Source organism: Dendropsophus ebraccatus, chromosome 8, assembly GCF_027789765.1.
Source record: "Dendropsophus ebraccatus isolate aDenEbr1 chromosome 8, aDenEbr1.pat, whole genome shotgun sequence".
NCBI classification, from domain to species: Eukaryota; Metazoa; Chordata; class Amphibia; order Anura; family Hylidae; genus Dendropsophus; species Dendropsophus ebraccatus.
The window spans coordinates 96,680,073-96,704,048 of NC_091461.1; the positions used below are offsets into that span (position 1 = coordinate 96,680,073).

General features: G+C 44.0%; 1 protein-coding gene across 3 annotated transcripts in view; it reads left to right on the forward strand.

Annotated features, from left to right (window-relative positions):
• The window catches only part of LOC138798761 (regulator of G-protein signaling 8-like), a 39,881-nt gene that overhangs the window by 13,162 nt on the left and 2,743 nt on the right, over positions 1-23,976 (forward strand). For 2 of the 3 annotated variants that reach the window (XM_069979341.1, XM_069979344.1), the window contains exons 2-4: positions 3,430-3,537; positions 14,139-14,203; positions 22,917-23,083. In XM_069979341.1, coding sequence (XP_069835442.1) covers positions 3,430-3,537; positions 14,139-14,203; positions 22,917-23,083 — 340 coding nt within the window. Of the gene's footprint in view, positions 1-3,409; positions 3,538-14,138; positions 14,204-22,916; positions 23,084-23,976 lie in introns of those variants that run through there. The other variant, XM_069979343.1, reaches the window with a different exon arrangement.

Below are 23,976 nucleotides of genomic sequence, written 5' to 3' on the forward strand. Positions count from 1 at the left end.
CAGGGTGCAGGGATCAGGGATGTGGGGGCAGACAGGGTGCAGGGATGTGGAGGCTGACAGGGTGCAGGGATCAAGGATGTGGGGGCCGACAGGGTGCAGGGATGTGGGGGCAGACAGGGTGCATGGATGTGGGGGCAGACAGGGTGCAGGGATGTTGGGGCTGACAGGGTTCAGGGATGTTGGGGCTGACAGGGTGCAGGAATGTGGAGGCAGACAGGGTGCAGGAATGTGGGGGCTGACAGGGATCAGGGATGTGGGGGCAGACAGGGTGCATGGATGTGGGGGCAGACAGGGTGCAGGGATGTTGGGGCTGACAGGGTGCAGGGATGTTGGGGCTGACAGCGTGCAGGAATGTGGGGGCAGACAGGGTGCAGGGATGTTGGGGCTGACAGGGTGCAGGGATGTTGGGGCTGACAGGGTGCAGGAATGTGGAGGCCGACAGGGATCAGGGATGTGGAGGCTGACAGGGTCCAGGGATGTGGAGGCTGACAGGGTGCAGGGATGTGGGGGCAGACAGGGTGCAGGAATGTGGGGGCTGACAGGGTGCAGGGATGTGGGGGCTAACAGGGTGCAGGGATGTGGGGGCTGACAGGGTGCAGGGATGTTGGGGCTGACAGGGTGCAGGAATGTGGGGGCAGACAGGGTGCAGGAATGTGGGGGCTGACAGGGTGCAGGGAGATGTGTGTGCACTGCGTCTGGAGACATACCTTGCCCTCCCTTAGGGTATGTTCACACTGGAATTCCGCCTATTTTACTCAGTGTGAACATACCCTTACTGTCCTGACCTGATCCACCTTTAATGAGCTCCCTTAAGAAATCCCCGCTCCCCTCAGCACCTGACCTACAGTAGAGGGAGGGGATATGTGCAGAGACACACACACACACACACACACACACCACACACACACTCCAGGCCCCATGTGCTTCATGTCTTCTGGTCCTCACACAGCACGGCTCCGGGCCCCTCCTCCTTCTCCTCCGACATCGCAGCACAAGAGAAAGTTGCCAAAAAAGGTTGTGTGGGGCGGGGGAGGGGCCCGGGGGAGTGAGGAAGAGGAGGGGGCCCGGGGAGAGTGAGGAGGAGGCTCTGTGTCTTCCTGCCTGTGCGGTACAGCTGTCAGGAGCTTTCCTACAGGGAGGCTGGACTGCTGGGCCCCCCTGGATGCTAGTTTGAGCCCGAGCCCCTGACAGCTGTACCGCCAATACTGCCCTAATGGCGGCCCTGTACACAGCCAACCATCTGCTGCCATGTCCATCACATTCTATAATGTAATACTACTACTACTACTACTACTACTACTACTACTACTACTGGCACAAAGTACTGGTACAAAGTCGTACATCTCCTGTACTATCCAACATGTTCTATACTGTGCTGCTGCTACTACCCCTACTGCTACTACTACTACTACTACTACTACTACTAGCCCTACACAGCCAACCATCTGCTGCCATGTCCATCACATTCTATAATGTAATACTACTACTAATACTACTACTAGCCCTACACAGCCAACCATCTGCTGCCTTGCCCATCCCGTTCTATATTGTAATTCTACTCCGAGCCCGACACAGCCGCAAAGAATTTATTATAAAGAATTTATTAAGATCAGACATTTGAAAGATCCCTTTGTGAATACCTCAGGCTCAGCCCTTATGACAAGGTGAGTTTTAGTATGGTGGATTTTATGCAAATTTTTGTATTCCTTCTGTCCTTATAACTTATCTTTTCCTAGTTTTCTATTTGGATTTCTAGGATTTAGTCCTTTGTCCTTCACTGATTTGCATTGCAGTGTGAGAAGAACCTTTGTTAAGTTGTCATCACTTTTAACACTGTGTTACAATGTGCTTTTGTATTCAATATGTGGTTTGTTTCGGTTGTTCTGATATATATGTAAAGTTGTTTTGTATTATTACTCTTTTCTAGCTTCCCCATCTCCAATTATGTGCCTGTAGTGCACTTTTTTTATTTTTTTTAAGTATCTAATATACTGAAACATGTAAAAGGGATTTTACCCCCACAGTTTATATCATGCTCAGAGTAGAATTTTATCAGCTATAAAACAGAAATGTCCCCAAAACATTAAAAGAGTTTGAGGGACATTTATTAAGACTGGTGCACGAGTACACCAGTCTTAGGCATATTTCACGAGACGATTATCGTCCATATTAGGCCGATATTGGCCGTTACGGCCAATAATAGTTTTTTGCAATAGAAGGCAGCCGTCATGAGCGATGTCAGCTGATCATTGCAGTCGTTTGCCTTTCAACATGTTGAAAGACAAACGACTAATATAGCAACGATCTGCTGCTGTCACTCCGTGGAATAGGAGTGGCGGCAGCAGACCGCTGCCGCTATCTGCTATGGGCTGGCCGGACAATCTAGCAATCACACGGGCAGCCCCCCGCAGCTCCAAGCGGCCCCCTACCCTGTACTTACCCACTTGCTGCCGCTCGTTTGCTCCTCCAGTTGTCTTGTGTAATAGGGGTATAAGATAAATCCGGCCGGCCCAGCGCCTGGCAGATGTAAATCATGATAAGGTGCAGAAGGAGTACGCGCTTCTTCCTCACCTTGCCACACCTCTTGCTGCGAGCAGGGGATACGGTTGGCATATGCCACTGAAAAGAAGCGAATCTGCCCCTTACCCATGGTATATGCCTGGGGTATTTTTTGACCCCCCCCCCTCCCCAGAGATGAGTCCGACGCCCATAGAGGATGACTGGAGCGTCGGACTGATCTCTGATGAGCGCGCGCAGCTTCGGACGGTGATATCTCTGCGGCGGGACGAGCTCCAGGACTTTTTGGACCTTTCATTCCTCAAAGCCTCTTTGGAAAATGAAAGGTGGAATCTGATTAGTTGCTAGGGGCAACTGAGCCACTTTCATTTTACACCATGTTTGATAAATCTCCCCCATTGACTTCCCCAATGCACATTGACATTTGGCACAGCTGAAAGTTCATTCGTTCTCTATAAGCCACAGCCAGACAGCTCTGGTGGTGGCTTATCTCTCTGAGGACAAAGAGATCAGGCAGTGAGATTTCATATTACTCGATTAGTATCTCCACCGAATTCATGTCAATGGAGAGTCTATTTGACCGTTAATTACTAAAAGTGTTATTTCCAGCATAAAATTTACAGCCGGTCTTTTCATCCTATAACAGAAAACAAGAGAGAAAACCGGGCATGGTCACACAGTAAGCATACTCTTAGAGCATATTCACAAAAGTTAGAGAAATGTCTAAGAAAGAAAATCAGTCTCGTTCTTATAAATGTAGTTGTATCACTGTCAAAGACGAGGAGTTTCTTTGAATTTCAGGAACACATCTGCCACAAGTGAATATGCTTAGAGTAATACATGAAATGCAAAGTTTTAAAAAACCACAAAGGTGTATGTATTATTCCTCAATATGTCTATTGTTCTTCTTAGCAGGAGCAGAGGAATCCGGACACACCTTAGCTGCCTTTCACAGAAATCAGACTCTCTAAGTGATTTTTCAACGTTACAAAATGATGCTAAACACAACCAGGCACTAAAGTAAGTGTACAGGTGTTGAGATGTTGCATGCGAAAGATAGATAGATAGATAGATAGATAGATAGATAGATAGATAGATAGCTATTGTATTTTTGTCATGTAGTTTTTTTATGTGTAGTTCCATCATTGTGGCTAAAGATTTTTTTCTGCATATAGACGTGCCGGCCTGGATAAAACGGGCACAGGAGCTGTGCCCATGTCATCTGTGGCTTCACATATAAATCATAGCAAGGGACCTGCCGTAACTGTTCCGATCCCGACAGTTAACCCTATAGATGCTGTGGTCAGTGCGACTGCAGCATCTATTAGTGAACAGAGGGAGATCTCTCCCTCTGTTATCCCTACCAGGGCTCTGCAAAGCGCTTGCAGTGAGGGCATTCTGTAACTGAATAACTATCCAATGTTGCTTGTTCATCCATAAATGTTCACTGGGATGATACTACAATATTATATAATTTATTTAATGTTTTGCTGCGTCCTCAGGAGGAATTGCTATCTATACAAATTCTTCATGAGGACGCTTCGGACGCATTGAAACATGTTGAAGGGGCTATAGGCAGATTTTAAACAGCACACTGCTTCACCATATTCAGTGACATAGACCTACTAGCCATAGTATTTTTTGTTTGTAATAGGACCTTAAGTAGATTAAGTAGATTCCACTCAAACATAACTTTTGATATGTTGCTGCCCATGGCAAGGCTAACAATTTCTTTCATACTTGTTATTATCTATTCAGTCTCCTCCCAGTTATGAGCTGCCGCTTTCTGCTGAAGACACAAAAATCTGTGTGTGAGCTATTCTCTCTGCCCCCCCCCCCTATTGAGATGGCTGATGTAAACAAGTCCCTGGCAGGCTTGATCTGCAACATTGAAGCATCTTTTTATTGCTTGGATGGTTATTCTGAGGTTAAGTTGCTAATGAATTCACTGTGATTAATGTTGCAGATCAAGCCTGCCAGGGACTTGTTTACATCAGCTGTCTCAGAAGGGAGGGGGGGAGGAGAGAGAAACAGAGAGAAAGGCTCACACAGATTTCAGCAGAAAGCAGAAGCTCAGAGCTGAGGGAAGGATTCTGAGTAGATAATAAGTATGGAATGAATTGTTAGTCTCTCCATGAGCAGCAACACATCAAAAGGTATGTCTGAGTGGAATTACCCTCTAACTACTACTTACCCATCATGATGGCGCCTCCCTCCCCTCCGACAGTCTGACGATTGGCAGTGGTCACACGTAGAAAGGTGCAAAGTCTGTCTCACAGCCTGCAGTCACCTTATCACTATTTGTGGTGCTCTCTCTTAGGATAAAACATTTTGTAATACTAGGTGTACTGTAGTGGATATGTTGGCTACATATCAGTAGCAAGGTTTTTAACCACGTACAAAAAAAAAAAAAAAAAAATAGTGAAACGAAATAGATCTGTTCTGCTATTTACCTAGTAGCCTCATGGTGTCCAGAGGAGAATTTCCCTGTTAACATGTTTCCAAGCCACAGAGATACTGCTGCAAAAAACAAACAAAAAAAGGTATACAGTGGAACCTTGGTTTAAGAGTAACTTGGATTAAGAGTGTTTTGGTTTAAGAGCTCACAGTTTTTCAAAATTGTGACTTGGTTTAAGAGCATTGTTTTGGTTTAAGAGCTCCCTGTACTGGGTGGGAGTGTGAGTGGAGGAGGGGCATGGTCTGCATAGTGTGGTCTACAGCCCTGTACTCTGACCCAGGAAGTCTCCCTCATCTTCCAAATCATAGCAGATCCACTTCAGGCTGGGGCTTGCATCAGGGGACAGGACGGTGGAGGTAATCTCTTCATAGCTGTAACCCCTCTCTCCCCAGACAGGGTGCTGCATGTATGTACCCACATCTGCCCTGCCCATTCCTTCATGCTCCCTGCAGTCTCTGTCCGCCCTTGTGTTTCCCATCCTCTCCATTATGGGGATCTGCATCTCCATCCTGTATCTACAAACTGCTGCTGTGTTATCAGGTTTATGCACTTACTATACATTATACACCACATGCTGATTGCTATACTGTACAGTAACTTATAATATCACATATTCAGCTGTTTCTCAATTTTTGTTTCTTTTGTTTTACATGTTATTCAGAATAATAAATCATTATTTTTGGGGTGTGGAACCAATTGTCTGAATTTCAGTGATTTCTTATGGGAAGTTTTGCTTTGGTTTAAGAGTGGATTTGGATTACAAGCAAGGCCCCGGAATGGATTATGCTCTTAATCCAAGGCACCACTGTACCTAACATTAAAATGTACACTGCTCAACATACAGTGATAAAACAGGTATACACAACATTAGAATGTACAATGCACAACATACAGTGATAAAACAGGTATACACAACATTAGAATGTACACTGCACAACATACAGTAAAACACAGGTATACACAACATTAGAATGTACACTGCACAACATACAGTAAAACACAGGTATACACAACATTAGAATGTACACTGCTCAACATACAGTAAAACACAGGTATACACAACATTAGAATGTACACTGCTCAACATACAGTAAAACACAGGTATACACAACATTAGAATGTACAATGCACAACATACAGTAAAACACAGGTATACACAACATTAGAATGTACAATGCACAACATACAGTAAAACACAGGTATACACAACATTAGAATGTACAATGCACAACATACAGTATAGCAGTCTGCAACATTTTCAAGAAACATAGGTACAAATACATAGTATGGCATTGAGCTTAGCTTTATTAGTACAGTACAGCTCACTTATAGCTACTGTAAATATAGGCTACTAATATTTTTAGATTAGATTGCAGAAAGCTAATGTTCTGTTTTTCTTGCTAGAACATGCTCGGGGGAAATGAGTAACTTCAGGTTAGAGCCGTTTTACGGAATATATTAGGGAACAGAGAGTCTGAAATCGCGTCTCCCTGATATGATAGGAAATTGGATTCGATCTCATTACCATTCAGAGTGATCCAACAATAAAGTGTAGCTCTAGGGCATCTTCAAGTTCCCAGAGGTTTAACGTCTCTGAGAACGGCAATATGTAAGATTAGAGCGGTGATCTCCATCCTATGGCTCTCCATCTGGTACAGCTGCAGTTTGTCAGGGCATGCTGGGAGTTGTAGTTTTGCAATAGCTGGACAGCCAAAGGCTATAGAGAAACCTTTATACATGACATCGCTTTCTTTGTCAGCAATCACAAAATTTTGTCTTGTAATTGTGGACAATAGATAATCATATAGGGTCTGGGTGAAAATATTGCAGAGTGGCTCCACAAACACAAGCCATTGTAGAGCATGGATCTCAGTCCTGGATTAAAGGGGTAGTTTAGAAAAGAAAAATTAAATCAATTGGTGCCAGAAAGTGCCAGAGGTTTGTAATTTACTTCTATTAAAAAATCTTAAGTCTTCCAGTACTTATTAGCTACTGTATGTCCTGCATGAAGTGGTGTATTCTGTACAGTGTTACTGCTCTGGACAGTTCCTGACATGGACAGAGGTGGCAGCAGAGAGCTCTGTGTCAGATTGGAGAGAATACAACACTTCCTTTAGGACATACAGCAGCTGATAAGTACTGGAAGACTTGTAAACTGGCACTAGTGGATTTAAAAGGGGAAAAAAATGACGAAAAACTATCTAATCTATCAATGTCATGTTATAGAGCGGGAAGAGATAAGCAGATTGTGTATATATTTATAGGAAATGATTCACTATAATTTGTAACTCATCAGATAAAAGTCCTTGATTTGCAAAATAACGGACGTTGTTTGCGCCACTGCGGCCGTTAGTATGAAAAATGGCCATGTTTTTTACATAGTGTGAACATAGCCTTATTCTATAATAATGAGTCAAGTGGGTGGAGTCACTTAATCATAGGATCACTCAATGGACTCTTTAGCAGGAAAGATCAGAGATTCCTATCAATAAATAACAAGTTAGGTTATAGTCACACACCTCGTAGTGCAGCCCGCGACCGTGGACCCGCGCTACGAATGTGCCTCTGTAGTGCTCCATGCTTCACGGAGCACTACATTCCAACTTCATTGTCATAGCTATCTGGGCCGCAAAAGTGCGGTCCGCATTAAAACATGTCCTTTTTTTGGGGGGTGGCACGGATCGTGGTCCCGTACGCACGTACAGATGTGTGAACAGGCCATTGAATAGCATTGGTTCTATGTTCAGAACAATGGATGTGTGAATGTAGCCTTATACTGAACCTTTTACAATAAATATCTATATCAGTCTGCTCAGCTCCGACAAATGTTTGTAATTGGGGAGGGAATGCAGGGAAAAAAGTTTGTTAAACAAGAATTTTAAGGGTGAATTAGGCTTTGAGCAGTTCTCCCATTTGGAGCTACAGTACAGTCAGAAGTCAATTCGGCAAATGTTGGAGATCAGAAATGTCAAACTCTTTTTTTGGCCAGGACAGGATTACGCCTGTAAATCAGCTTTGCAGCAACTAGTTCAGTAATAATTAAATGCTCTTCCATGTAATTAAATTACACACATCTACAAAGGGCAAATACTGTCACTGTAGAGCAATAACATAGGAGATGCAATAGAAAAGCAAAGCATACTGGAATACATTATATATATATATATATATATATATATATATATATATATATATATATACTGTATATATATATATATATATATATATACAGTATATATATATATATATATATATATATATATATATATATATAGTGTCTGCTGACTCACAACTAGTTCATTGGGATGAAGTCATTGCTAAATGAAGCACTTCCTCATCTATTGACTATAAGGATAACAAGCTGAGTGATTCAGGCATTAGGGCAGGGCGTGGTCAGCGGTGGCACACAACCTTCTGGTCATGTGTAACGCTATTTATAAAGGATCTATCACCTGTAATTGTTTGCAGTAATTAAAAGAAAATATTAAAGGGTTTATCCAGCGGAAAACTTTTTTTTTTTTTTTTTTCAAATCAACTGGTTTCAGAAAGTTATATAGATATGTAATTACTTCTATTTAAAAAAAAAATCTCCAGTCTTCCCATACTTCTCACCTGCTGCGTGTGCTGCAGGAAATGTTGGTTTCTTTTCAGTCTGACAGTCTGAGTGCTCTCTGCTGCCACCTCTGTCCAAGACAGGAACCGTCCAGGGCAGGAGAGGTTTTCTATGGGGATTTGTTACTGCTCTGCACAGTTCCTGTCTCGGACTGAAAAGAATACACCACTTCCTGCAGGACATACAGCAGCTGATAAGTAAGGGAAAACTTGAGATTTTTTAAATAGAAGTAAATTACAAATCTATATCTTTTTCTGGAACCAGATGATTTGATAGAAAAAGATCAGTTATGTTCACACTGTCAATTTTCAAGTATATTTTAAAGTGTAAAATGTTTAAATCATAAATCACTTCACAATACACATATTATTTTTCCATAATGCTTTGGCATCATTGGCAGTCACTTTATTTTCAAGTCACATCCTTTTTATGTGTTTACTGTATTGAAATGCAAACACTATAAAAACTTAAAACATTTTGCAAATGTATCCAAAACATGTATACATTACCTATTTCTGTTCTGTATGTAGATTATTATTATTATTATTATTATTGTTAATTAATTTATTTATTTTTTATATATTTTTTTATATTTTGGATGCAACTAAGGTAGCAGCCATCTTCCCTGCTCAGCATTGAGGGTTATGTGATTGTATATGACTTATCATTTTCTATGGGAGAGTGTTGTGGGCATGCTGTGTGACTTGTTAAGGGGTTATCCAGTATAAGGGTGGGTTCAGACTACGGAATTCTCGTCCATAAATTTCACCGAATTCCGTTGCCTGCACGCGCTCACGGCCGCACGCCTCTCCGCCCGTGCCATAGACACCATTCTATGCACGGGCGGACTTCGAATTCCGCCAAAAGAATTGACATGTCAATGTCAGCGGAATGTGGAATCCGCTGGCCCATAGAATGGTTGTCTATGGAGCCGGCGGAAAGGCGTGCGGCCGTGCGCGCGTACAGGCGACGGAATTCCGCAGAACTTATCCGCGAGAATTCCTCAGTGTGAACCCACCCTTAGGGTACGTGCACACTACAGAATGGCAAGGGAAAACCTGTCACGTATTCTGCAGCTTGCACCCACTCACGAACTGTGGCGCGCGTCTCCGTCTGTGTCATAGACTCCATTCTATGCACAGGCATAGTTCTTTGGATGAACTACGAAATCCGCCCGTGCATAGAATGGAGTCTATGATACAAACGGAGACGGGTGCCCGCCGCAGTTCACGGGCAGGCATGAGCGGCGGATACCGCAAAGGATTTTATGTCGCTTTTTCAAAGTGTGAACATATCCCTAGGGTACTATTACACGGAACGATAATCGTCCGAATCGGCCCTATCTGGCTGATTGTCGTTCCGTGTAATAAACACAACGATCAGCCAATGATCGTTGTCATCGGCTGATCATTGATATAGGTTCGTACCTATAATTGTCGGGCGCGACCGCGCATCTCTTCGTGTAATAGCGGTGCGTGTCCAACATATCCAGGTTGCAGGGCTCCTCTTTCGCTGTGCTTCCCACCGGGTCCCGCACGCTCCAGCTTCAGAGCGGCCTGTCTGATCCAACAGATCGGCGCTCGTTTACAGTTATTAACGGGCCCCCATCGGCCCTTATAATAACCCCCTTAAGATGGTTTTCTCCAAGAAACAGCATAAGTTGTAAAACCACACCCAAATTGCAAACTATTTCTGGAAGAAAGCAGCCATGTTTTTCTGAGCCAGGAAAATCCCTTTAAGGGGTCATTGTTCATGGAAGGGGTAAAGTAAGGCTGTGACATCAGCTATTTGCAATGGTGGACGCAGTGTTATCTGTCTTCACTTTTATAAAAGAGGTGATACAAATTACTGTAGTTGTGTCTGCAATGATAATGAGAGATGATATCAGGCTGTGTCTTTGGTGGGGATCAGTAATCAGTGTGAAAAAAGAATGAGATTTTACTAATATGCCTAGTGATATAGATAATTAAAGGGGTATTCTCACTGAACTTAACCCCTATCTACAGGATAGAAAATAAGTGTGAGATTGCAGGATAGGGGATGTATGTGATATTGCAGGGGGTGCAACTGTTGGGCCTCATTCCTTTGTTTTGATGACATACACGCTGCTGTCCCATCTCATTGTCTACAGGAACTGCTGAACATAGCCAAATGTTGCACTCAGATACTCTATCTCCAGCAGCTCCCTGCACTATTTATTGTACTATTTAAGTAGTGCTTCTCAAACTGTGAGGCGGGGCTTACCAGTGAGACGCCCCCTAGTTGTTGGTGAGGCCCAGCTGGGAAGGCAGTACTGACAAAAATGACTATGTTCTGCACAGTCCTTTTGTACTTCGTTTATTGGTATATAGAGCTTAGGAGAGAGATGAAAGGTGAGGCCCAGGCTTCCCCTTGTGAGGAGGAGGAGCATGGGTGAGGCCCAGGCTTTCCCGTATAAGGAGGAGGAGTCTGGGTGAGGCCAAGGCTTCCCCTTATGAGGAAGAGGAGCCTGGGTAAGGTCCAGGCTTTTCCTTGTGAGGAAGAAGAGCCTGGGTGAGGCCAAGGTTTTCCCCTTGTAAAAAGGATGCTTCCCCTTGTAAAAAGGAGGGGCCTGGGTGAGGCCCAGACTTCCCCTTGTGAGGAGGAGGAGCATGGGTGAGACCCAGGCTTCCCCTTATGAGGAGGAGGGGTCTGGGTGTGGCCAAGGCTTCCCCTTGTGAGGAGGAGGAGCCTGGGTAAGGCCCAGGCTTTTCCTTGTGAGGAAGAAGAACCTGGGTGAGGCCAAGGCTTTCCCTTGTGAGGAGAAGGAGGATAATGGGTCAGGTCCAGGCTTCCCCTTATGAGGAGGAGGAGCAGAGGTGGATTAACTTTACTATGGGCCCGGGACTGTTCACCAAACCTGGGCCTCCCCAACCCACTGTAACCAAGTCTTTTTCCTCCATAATGCAGCTTGTAAAGGACCTGTGGTGACATCATTGTCACATTATAAGGTCCTTCAATATATTCTCTAATGTTACTGCATTGTCTCCTGCAGCAATTCTTATGCAAATCATGGCTGAACTTAAGTCTGTTTGGGGGGCCATAGGCCCCTCAGTAGCTCAGGGCCCCGGGCTTTCGCCTGAAACTGACCTATTGCAATCCGCTACTGAGAAGGAGCCTGGGTGAGGCCAAGGCTTCTGCTTGGTCTGTCTGGTGAGGCCCAGGCATTTCTTTGGTCTGTTGGGTGAGGCTCCAATAAAAAAAAAAGTTTGAGAAGCACTGGTCTAAAAGATTTGGGCTCCGTTATGGAGATCACAAGGGGGACCACCTGTTGCACCCTTCTGCAATCTCACACATATCCTGGACGTTATTTTTTTTTTTTGTGAAATACAAGAGATAAGTGCTCCTCAATTGCATCTTCTAACTCAGTGTAAATGATTAGAGATTAGTGAGGGGCTTCATATTTTTTCTGTCTAGGGCCCAGACCACGTTTAGCCTGACCTTGTTTCGGTCTGCCACCAAAGAGTCGTTGTGTTCTGTCATGGGAACAGAACAATGAAAATGGCAGCGGTGCAGGATCCGTAACAGGCACACGTTCAAGGTGCCAGTTGTCAGGCTTCCATTATTGTGTTTGCCATTTTTCCAAAATTTGCAATGGAGACTCCTAATAGAACCTCTGATGTCATGTGAGCGTAGCTATAGTGCCATCCTTCAAATAGGAAACATATAATGTGGTACACTATGCAGAATAAGGATCATGTACCCTTCAATTCTCCTATTTTACTGCTCTATTGTTGGTAAAGGCCCCTACTAACATTAATAAAAATGTAACTGTTGATAAAGAGGCTATTTTAAGATAAAGGATGATCCGCGGACCACTAATACATGGATTTTACTCAATACCTTGATACACAAAAGGAGCCACTATGATCAGTTCCTCATCGAAACCACATTGCAAACTTAAACCAATGTATAATGTTGTAAATTAGAGATGAGCGACTACTGCTCGATCGAGTAGGTAGTCGATTGAATAGTACATTATTTGAAATACTCGTTTTCGAGTATTTTACCAAAAATGCAGTAAAAATTTGATTCCTCTTCCACCTTCCCAGACATTTTTTTTTTTTAAACCAATAACTATGCAGGTACTAGGAGCACAGGAGCACTAGGAGAAAAAAAAGCATCTACGTTCATTGGCTGTCTAAACCATGTGACCTTAAAAGTACAAGAATAGTGGTTTTCAGATTCAGTTTCAGATGCTACTTGGAGCTAGACAGGGAGACAGTGTGTAGCAGGGACAGTTAGGTGTTTTTAGGCAGTAGGGACCCCCAAAAGCCTTTGTTATGGCTAAAATTATAGATAACAGAGATTGATCACACATACATACAGCTATTAAACCGGCTAGCAGCACATCAGTGTGTTCAGAGAGGCACAGCTACAGCTGGAGTGCACTGTGAGGAATAGGCTGCAGTGGATCTACTTGGTGAAAACTTAAAATATAGGGTATACAGCTGTATACTGAGGGTGTGCCAAACAGAAATATAATAATTTAATACTACTGTTTTGCGTCCAGTGTGTTACATTAACCATTGGAACGCCTGTTGCCTGAAGGCATTTCTAAACAAATCATATATATTGGGTATACGGCTGTAGGCTATGTTCACACTACGTATGAGACCGGCCGTTCCGTGACCCCGGCAAGGTCACGGAACGGCCGGTCTCTGGCTGGATCATCTCGGCCGGTACTTAAGCATAGCACACAGTGAAGCGAGCGGCCGGAGCCGCTTGCTTCACTGTGTGAACTGACAGGTCTTTCTGCGTCCGGAATTCACTGAATTCCGGACGCAGAAAACCGACCTGTCAGTTATTTGCGGGGCTGCACAGATCCCGGCCGGAGCGTATACGATGTGTGTACGCTCCAGCCGGGATCCCATTGCTTAAAAGGCTGTGTTCCGCTGCGCAAAAACTACGGCTGTTGTTGCCATCTGCAACAACGGCCGTAGTTTTACGTAGTGTGAACATAGCCGTATACTGAGAGTGTTTGGAGTGTTGAGAAGCTGTAATAGTGGCGTAATGCTGCGACTTTGGCGTGTTAGATGCACCCAGGCATGCTTCCCCCGCTGTCCCAGTTGCATTCCAGATGTGTTTACATCATTTTCTGAGGAGTCATAGTGGACTTGGAAACCTAATTTCGACCACTTGGAGTTCACCAAGTCACAAGCATTTTTTCCCATAGACTTTAATGGGATTCAATATTTTATCGAATAGTCGAGCATCGCGGTCTAATCGAATCAAATTTCGAACCTTCGAATATTTCACTACTGGCTCATCTCTATTGTAATTATTGATGGAATTCCCCTTTAAGGGACAGAAATAGCTCCTAATTAAGTGTTTTATTATCTTATATATTATTATAAGATGGTATTGATTATTTTAACACATTCACTGACCATTTTAGCCTTCATTCTGGATAACACAAACAGTTTTCTTCATATTTCTTAGACTGAATATGTTCTGTAGACAGTTCTCTGCTTGCTTCCTGTATTCTAGAACCAACCAGTCAAGGATTAAGTATCTGTTTCGCTCCCACAGACGACTGACTGCAGAAGAAGCTAGAAGGTGGGCCCGGTCATTTGATCTCCTCTTGTCTCATAAATGTAAGTAAGAGAGAACATGCAGCGGAGATGGCAGATAAGCCGCCTTCTATGTATTTGCTTGTAAGGATCCCAAATTGATTGTTTTTCCTGTGTCTTAATGAATCTGGAACCCATACAACTATAACAAAGCTACAATAATGGTCTTCCTGTCTATCGTAATGAAACGGCAACACCATAATAATCCAGTATGAAATAAACTATGCTGATGTTATTATGGTGACAGAGATAGATTGTGGACATTAATTAAAGTAATAATGTGGAAGGGAGCTAGCCATAGAGCAATAAACAGTGGTGATCTTGTATTCAAATGACGTTAATAACTGAATAGAACCTCACTTTTAAATAATTATATTTGTGTTATTTTGTGTATACAATTATTCCATATAGAGCAGCACAACCACGTTAGTTATGTCTCTCACTTTACATAGGACTTCAAATAAATCAATTGCTTCACCCTAAGGCTTGGTGGACTATGTATGGCAGTGTGTTCCTAGCCTTTGTGAATATACAGAGTCCCTTTGGTTCTGTACTGTGGAGGTATAGACAGTGGGTATTGCCATTAGTATTATATTATTATGACATGACGTTGAGTTTAATTCATATATTGCTTAATATGAAATTAGCGGCATATTAAAGGGTTATTCCACACAAACATAACTTTTCATATGTTCCTGCCCATGGTGAGACTAACAATTCATTCCATACTTGTTATTATCTATTCAGTCTCCTTTCCCCAGTTCTGAGCTGCTGCTTTATGCTGAAGACACAAAAATCTGTGTGTGAGCTTTTCTCTCTTTCTCCCCCTTCTCCCCCCTTCCTTCTGAGACAGCTGATGTAAACAAGCCCCTATCTGCAACTCTTTAATTCCGGGAGGATTATTCACATAGGGGGACATTTATGAGTACACCGGTCTTAAATTAGGCCCCCTTCCCTTTTCCCTGGGCAGATTTACTTAGAGGCGCACGCTTCTTAGTAAACCTGGCCAGCCCTGAGGCTGACCCTGTGCCCGACACAACAAATCTTCCAGCAGTTGTAGATTCTTCCAGCATCCAGGCAGGTGTAGATTTGTCTCATGATTTACGCCTGCGAACAGACATAAATCATGATAAATGTCTCCTCACCACCTTGCTGTGCCCCTCTGTCCATCCATTAGGTGAGTGGGGCATATGGCAGGCGTACACCAAGGAAAAGGGGCGAATCTGCACATTCTCCCTGATGTACGTCAGGGGCGCAAGATTGATAAATATCCCCAATTGACTTCATCAGCAACTTGACCTCTGATTTACCTTCCCAGCATTACAAAGAAGCTACAAAGTTGCAGACAAAGCCTGCCAGGAGGGGGGAGAGAAAAGCTCACACAAAGTTTTCTTCAGCAGAAAACAGCAGTTCAGAACTGGGGGAAGGAGACTGAATAGATAAGAACAAGTATGAAATTAATTGTTACTCTCACCATGGGCAACAACATATGAAAAGTTAACATAAAATGTAACTTTTATTTAGCTCAAGCTAAAATAATAGAGAAAAGTGAAATATTTAAAAACATACTCTTAGCACTAGCCCTAACTAGTATCACATATTGTGCCAGCCATGTTGGTCAGAAAAGCAGCAGACTACTGACCAATATTTTGTTTGCTAGTGATGGAGTGATAGTTTAAAATATACACTGCATAGCCCCTCATTTACTTCCGCTTCTCAGGGAGCGTCATCGGGAGGAGGGCTCATGACTAGAGGTGAGTGAAGTGAATCTGGCAAATCAAGATTCGCTGCGAATTGCGCTGTCAATCGCGCTGAACGAAGCAAGTTCGTTAAGATAATTCGCAAGAAAACAAAATGGTGGCTGCACATGCTGTCTGGAGCCTCTCTGGGCAGGAGAAAAGGATTAACCATAATCCCTAACTCCCGTCCAATCAGCTGCCGGCCCCTCTGTGATGTCAGCACCTCCCCCTCTATATAAGGAGGTTCGGTAGCAGAGGTGGCCAGTCGGCTGTGTGTGGAGGAGAGAGCAGGATGGCAGCAGGCAGTTAGAGCAGAGCAGGGAGAGACTAACAGAGCGATAGAGGGACAGAGAGGAGAGGAATGGCGGAAATTGGATGATTGGCTAAATGACTTTTTATTTAAATCATGATTTTTCCGATTTTTTTACACTTTTACAACAACATGCTTTAACAAATTCGCCCTCCTGTAATAGTTCCAGTATTGTAGCTACTATAGTTTTGGCTGTTTCAATGAACTTCGTTAAATTCACGAGGCTCGCAAAACGAATTTCCGGCTGCTTCGCTAATCTCTACTCATGACCTTATTCAGGCTTAGTTAGTGTATCCAGTCTTGATACTCTCAGTTGGGGACCCTGGTGTTTGAGCCTCAACTTCAGTTTTCAAGACCCAGGAGCCAAAGTCGCCAGAGCAGAAAGATATTTGCAGATGGCACATAATTTTGGGGGGCACTATATTTTGGAGCTCTACAGTCATTTATATTAATATTAAAGTTACTGCCCCAGACTATTTACATATATGTCATCCAAAGTCATCCAGTAAACAAAAAAGAAAAAAGCTAGACACTATGGGGGAGATTTATCAAACATGGTGTAAAGTGAAACTGGCTCAGTTGCCCCTAGCAACCAATCAGATTCCACCTTTCATTTTCCAAAGAGTCTGCGAGGAATGAAACGTGGAATCTGATTGGTTGCTAGGGGCAACTGAGCCAGTTTCACTTTACACCATGTTTGATGAATCTCCCATTATATATTCAAGCGCACACCGCCAACGTAATCATAAAATAATTTGATCTTTATTTAAACATGATTAAAGCGGCACTATCAGCAGGTTCGGGCCAGTGAACCTGCTGATAATGTTGCTTTAAAAAAAGAAAAAAAAACACACAATTTAAAAAAAAATTAAAAACCACAATAGTATATAGCAAACTGAGTAAGTGGCTATGATATTCCCTCACTTTACCAGGAAATCAAACAATAGTATTGCTCCACATGATTGTACACATATAGGCAGGGGCTGGCTGGCAGATTTTAGCCTGGGGGGCAAGCACACGGCACTGGCCCTTGACTGGCAGGCTAGCGGCCCATCCACCACCCTGGCCCTTACCTGGTATTACCCTCCCCAAATAAGTGCGGGAAAGGAAGATTACACATGCGCCACAGAATTATAGTATTGTGGCCAGTGTTCCCAGCCACGAAAAGCCCTTGTGATATACATCTATTGGATTAAAGGGAACCTAGCTCCAGGTGCACAGCATAGTACCTTAGGATGCCTTTAAACAGAGAGATTTATCTGACCGATGTTTGAAGCCAAAGCCAGGAACAGACTATAAGCAGAGAACAGGTAATAAAGGAAAAACTGAGATTTCTCCTCTTTTCAACTCCATTCCTGGCTTTGGCTTCAAAAATCTGTCAGCTAAATCTGTCTGTGTGAATGCACCCTTAAGGTACCATGCTGTGTACCCGGTGACCCTGTTATCAGTGCTGTAATGCCCTCTTGGTTCTCTTATCATGTTAAAACCATCAGCCCTGAATCTCTGCAGCACCAGCTGTTATCAGAGGATGTACTACAACTCCCAGCATATCCTGAGGGCTGCAGACTGTAAGTAAATGCTGGGAGTTGTAGTGTTTGCAGCTGTTGTACTTGGAGGATTCCTGGTGTATTGTATACTGGAGGCTTTGTGAGAGATCAGTATACAGAGTTCTGTGGGGGATCAGTGTGTGGATGTGACCCCAGAACAGAACTAATAGGGGATAGAAGAAATATACCGTTACTGACCAAATCCAATAATACCAGTATAAAAGAAACAAATATCACAACCCCTTCACCACCACCGCCATTACTAACTAACATCCACTGTACAAATACCAGGATCATCCCCATAGAAGGTTCTCATTATTAAAATGTGTCTGCTGGTTGTGATCTCATGTGTAATCAAAGATACATAATGAACTGCTAGATAGCTATTTCCTACTGGATATCTATCTATCTATCTCCTATCTATCTATCTATCTCCTATCTATCTATCTATCTCCTATCTATCTCCTATCTATCTATCTATCTCCTATCTATCTCCTATCTATCTATCTATCTATCTATCTATCTATCTATCTATCATCTATCTATCTATCTCCTATCTATCTCCTATCTATCTATCTATCTATCTATCTATCTATCTATCTATCTATCTATCTCCTATCTATCTATCTCCTATCTATCTATCTATCTATCTATCTATCTATCTATCTCCTATCTATCTATCCATTTTCTATCTATCTATCTATCTATCTATCTATCTATCTATCTATCTATCTCCTATCTATCTATCTATCTATCTATCTATCTCCTATCTATCTATCTCCTATCTATCTATCTATCTATCTATCTATCTATCTATCTATCTCCTATCTATCTATCTCCTATCTATCTATCTATCTATCTATCTATCTATCTATCTATCTATCTATCTCTCTCCTATCTATCTATCTATCTATCTCCTATCTATCTATCTATCTATCTATCTATCTATCTATCTATCTATCTCCTATCTATCTATCTATCTATCTATCTATCTATCTATCTATCTATCTATCCATTATCTATCTATCTATCTATCTCCTATCTATCTATCTATCCATCTATCTATCTATCTCCTATCTATCTATCTATCTATCTCCTATCTATCTATCTATCTATCCATCTATCTATCTATCTCCTATCTATCTATCTATCCATTTATCTATCTATCTATCTATCTCCTATCTATCTATCTCCTATCTATCTATCTCCTATCTATCTATCTCCTATCTATCTATCTCCTATCTATCTATCTCCTATCTATCTATCTCCTATCTATCTATCTATCTCCTATCTATCTATCTCCTATCTATCTATCTATCTCCTATCTATCTATCTCCTATCTATCTATCTCCTATCTATCTATCTATCTATCTATCTATCTATCTATCTATCTATCTATCTATCTATCGCCTATCTATCTCCTATCTATCTCCGGTATAAGAACACTGACAATAGAACACAGTTGTCAAACTCCGTCCCTCCAGTTGTTACAACACTACAAATCCCATCATGACTGGACAGATAAACCATGACGGGAATTGTAGTTTTGCAACATCTGGAGGGACATAGTTTGACACCCCTGATAAGTTATAAGACCTTATAAGTTATTATAGTGCAGTTACATTCAGTGACTCACAGTAGGCGTCTTCTCTGCATGAAGAGACGTCCACTTTTCCTTTTCTTCTCCATCCGGCTCCGGCCATCATGAAGGCTTCTCTGGCCATGACTCCTCTCCACGGGATCTGTCAGACAGACATTTTAGGCTTCTTGCTCCAGCAACATCCTCATCAATACATCCCTCCATATAGAATAGCCCCCCGCTGCACATCTCTCCATATAGAATAGCCCCCCCCCCCGCTGCACATCTCTCCATAAAGAAAAGCCCACCTGTGCATCCCCCATATAGGATAGCCCCCCCCCTGTGCATCCCCCCATTTAGAATAGCCCCCCCCCCGTGCATCTCCCCATATAGAATAGCCCCCCGTGCATCCCCCCATATAGAATAGCCCCCTTGTGCAACCCCCCTCGTAGAATAGCCCCCTGTGCATCCCCCCTCATAGCATAGCCCCTTGTGCATCCCCCTTCATAGAATAGCCCCCCTGTGCGTTCTCCTTTATAGAATAGCTCCCCCTGTGCATCCCCCTTATAGAATAGCTCCCCCTGTGCATCCCCCCCTCATAGAATAGCCCCTTGTGCATCCCCCCTCATAGAATAGCCCCCCTGTGCATCCCCCCCAATATAGAATAGCCCCCCTGTGCATCCTCCCATATAGAATAGCCCCCTGTGCACCCCCTCATAGAATAGCCCCCTGTGCATCCCCCTCATAGAATAGCTCCCCCTGTGCATCCCCCTCATAGAATAGCCCCCATGCACCCCCCCATATAGAATAGCCCCCATGCACCCCCACATATAGAATAGCCCCCCTGTGCATCCCCCTTCATAGAATAGCCCCCCTGTGCATTCTCCTTTATAGAATAGCCCCCCCTGTGCATCCCCCCTTATAGAATAGCTCCCCCTGTGCATTCTCCCTTATAGAATAGCTCCCCCTGTGCATCTCCCCCTCATAGAATAGCTCCCCCTGTGCATCCCCCCTCATAGAATAGCCCCCTGTGCATCCCCCCCTCATAGAATAGCCCCCTGTGCATCCCCCTTCATAGAATAGCCCCCCTGTGCATCCCCCCCTCATAGAATAGCCCCCCTGTGCACCCCCCTTATAGAATAGCTCCCCCTGTGCATCCCCCCCCTCATAGAATAGCCCCCTGTGCATCCCCCCCTCATAGAATAGCCCCCCTGTGCATCCCCCCCTCATAGAATAGCCCCCTGTGCACCCCCCCTTATAGAATAGCTCCCCCTGTGCATCCCCCCCTTCATAGAATAGCCCCCCTGTGCATCCCCCCCTAATAGAATACCCCCCCTGTGCATTCTCCTTTATAGAATAGCCCTCTGTGCATCCCCCTAATAGAATATCCCCCTGTGCATCCCCCTTATAGAATAGCCCCCCATGCATCCCCCCATATAGAATAGCCTCCTTGTCCATCCCCCCTCATAGAATAGCCCCCCATGCACCCCCCCATATAGAATAGCCCCCCTGTGCATCCCCCCCTCATAGAATAGCCCCCCTGTGCACCCCCCCTTATAGAATAGCTCCCCCTGTGCATCCCCCCCTCATAGAATAGCCCCCTGTGCATCCCCCCTAATAGAATAGCCCCCCTGTGCACCCCCCCCCTTATAGAATAGCTCCCCCTGTGCATCCCCCCTCATAGAATAGCCCCCTGTGCATCCCCCCTCATAGAATAGCCCCCTGTGCATCCCCCCCTAATAGAATATCCCCCTGTGCATCCCCCCTCATAGAATAGCCCCCCTGTGCACCCCCCCTTATAGAATAGCCCCCCTGTGCATCCCCCCTCATAGAATAGCCCCCTGTGCATCCCCCCTCATAGAATAGCCCCCTGTGCATCCCCCCCTAATAGAATATCCCCCTGTGCATCCCCCCTCATAGAATAGCCCCCCTGTGCACCCCCCCTTATAGAATAGCCCCCCTGTGCATCCCCCCTTATAGAATAGCCCCCCTGTGCACCCCCCCTTATAGAATAGCCCCCCTGTGCATCCCCCCTTATAGAATAGCCCCCTGTGCATCCCCCTTCATAGAATAGCCCCCCTGTGCATCCCCCCCTAATAGAATATCCCCCTGTGCATCCCCCCTCATAGAATAGCCCCCTTGTGCACCCCCCCTTATAGAATAGCCCCCCTGTGCATCCCCCCTTATAGAATAGCCCCCCTGCGCATCCCCCTTCATAGAATAGCCCCCCTGTGCATCCCCCCAATATAGAATAGCCCCCTTGTGCACTCCCCCTCATAGAATAGCCCCCCCCCTCATAGAATAGCCCCCCCCCCCCCCCCCCGGTGTGGCCACATGTTAATGGGTTTAAAAAAAAAAGAAAAACAACTCACCTTTCCTCGGGCCGGATCTTCAGTGTGCAGCAGCTTCTCCCTGCTACTGCAGCGCGGCGGCTCCTCTCCTCTCCCTTTCCTATCAGGTCCTCAGCGGTGCGCGTCAGGGAAGTGACGTCACCGCTGGGGACCTGATGTAGGTGCCTGCAGACGTGCCTGCGTACAGCACGTCTGCGGCTCCTGGGGGATCAGGCGGCCCGGAAGAGACTGAGGGAATAGCGCGGCGGCCGGCCGCGCTATTCTTTCAGTCTCTACTGCAGAGAGTCGGCCGCGGGTCGCGGCCCACTCATTGGTGGGGAAGACCGGCCCGGGGGGCACATGCCCTCCTGCCCCCCGGCCCAGCCCGCCCCTGCATATAGGTAAACCTGATTTTATGATGTCATGTAGTTGGCACTGATAATTACCCCATAATTACCCCAAGCAATGAATACAGAAAATCCACAAGAAATATCAAATCAACAAAATAATACAATAGTAAGAAAGTGCTGTAGTGCAAGGAAAAAGTGCTAATAATATCCCTGTAAACACCTTGCTGATTACACAAAGAAAAGCTGCTCGACTAATGGAAAAAGAATATCTAATCGCTCTACAACCATGGGAGCTGATGACCTGGTGTGGACCCAACGCGTGCCATCATGCACAGTGACTTCCTCGTAGTCCAGAGTCATCCAACGATTCACGGAGAGAGAAAAAAAATCATTTTGTGAAGTTTTTTATTTTTTGAGTCTAGGCATACTTTTTATTCTTTTTGCACAACACAAATAGTTGCTTATAGTATTTTTTGTAGGTTTTCTATGCTGGAATTTGTGTTTTCTAATAATAACTTGAATAGGGAAGCAATATTATCTCGGTACAAAGTCAGCATATGGCTGGGACCATTGGTGTAAAAAGCCAATGCATTATATGGCAGATGAGTGCACAGCGCTATCACATAGAGGGCAGATGTTAACTCTCTAATAAAACAAGGCACATGTGAAGAAGAGGTAAAAGCATTCAACCTCCTTGCAGTTTTGTACAGATCATTTAACACTAAGCTGTCCAACTGCTTAGGACCCAAGAGATCAGTAGTAATCTGTGATGAATCTGGCAGCAAAGTTCAAGTTATTTAACATGCAACACCATCTGTTTAATAGACTGACGTGGAGGTAGGTTCTCTATTATGGAGATTAATCACTGGCTTCATTCTATAGATGGTCGCTCTGCGTTTCGTGCCTTCCTACAGACAGAATTCAGTGAAGAAAACCTCGAATTCTGGGTGGCCTGTGAGGACTATAGAAAGACTCGCTCAGTGAACAAATTGCCTGCAAAAGCCCGTCGTATTTTTCAGGAATACATTGATGTCCAAGCTCCTAGAGAGGTAAGCCAAGATAACTCGATATCAAGATATCAAGATATCAAGATAAAAAAATCATCTGTTAGGGCATGTGCACACGACGGAATCTGGGCGGATCACCCGCCGCGGATTCCACGGCTCGCCCCCGAGCATTTCTCCGCCCCTGCCATAGACTCCATTCTAAGCAAAGGCAAATTCTGCCGTCCCCTTAAAGATCGAATGGGCATAGAATGGAGTCTATGGCACGGGGGCGAGTGGCAGAATCCACGGCAGGTGATCCACCTGAATTCCTCAGTGTGCATACTGTATACCCTATTAAGAAATAGAAATACCAGGTATACAATTCTGTATGTAAGGGTCACAAAGGTTAAAGTTTTCTGTAGCTAAACTTCTTTTTGCGTAGTTTTATACTAGTTTTTCTTGTTCTGTCAACAGGAGCACTATATATAGCACCAGATATATTTAAACAAAGGCACGACTCCATGGAATAATTCTTTAAAATAACTTGTGATTTTAAAAATAACCACTGAGCAACATTTTCTTGTCATACGGTCATTACTCTCCCTTAAGCATTTTCCATCTATACCGCACTGGTGATTCAGACGTTGAGAGGTCATTTAAAGTAACTCCCATGAATCATATGCCATTCAATTACAAGTAAAGCAAAGATTAGGGCTCGTATCTGGACCCTGGTAGGAACTATATCCTTCTGAAATGAATAAGCAATTCTACCAGAGAGCTAAGATTCTATTCAAATATTACAATAATTTTATGAGAAAATAATACATTGATTTGTTCATTTGTATGTTTTCAGCTAGGGGAGCTTTGTGGTGTGTAGATTTAGGGACACAGTTATTATTCTCTATGAATCATTATTTTGGCAATTATTAGTTTTTTTTGCACACAACATAAAATTT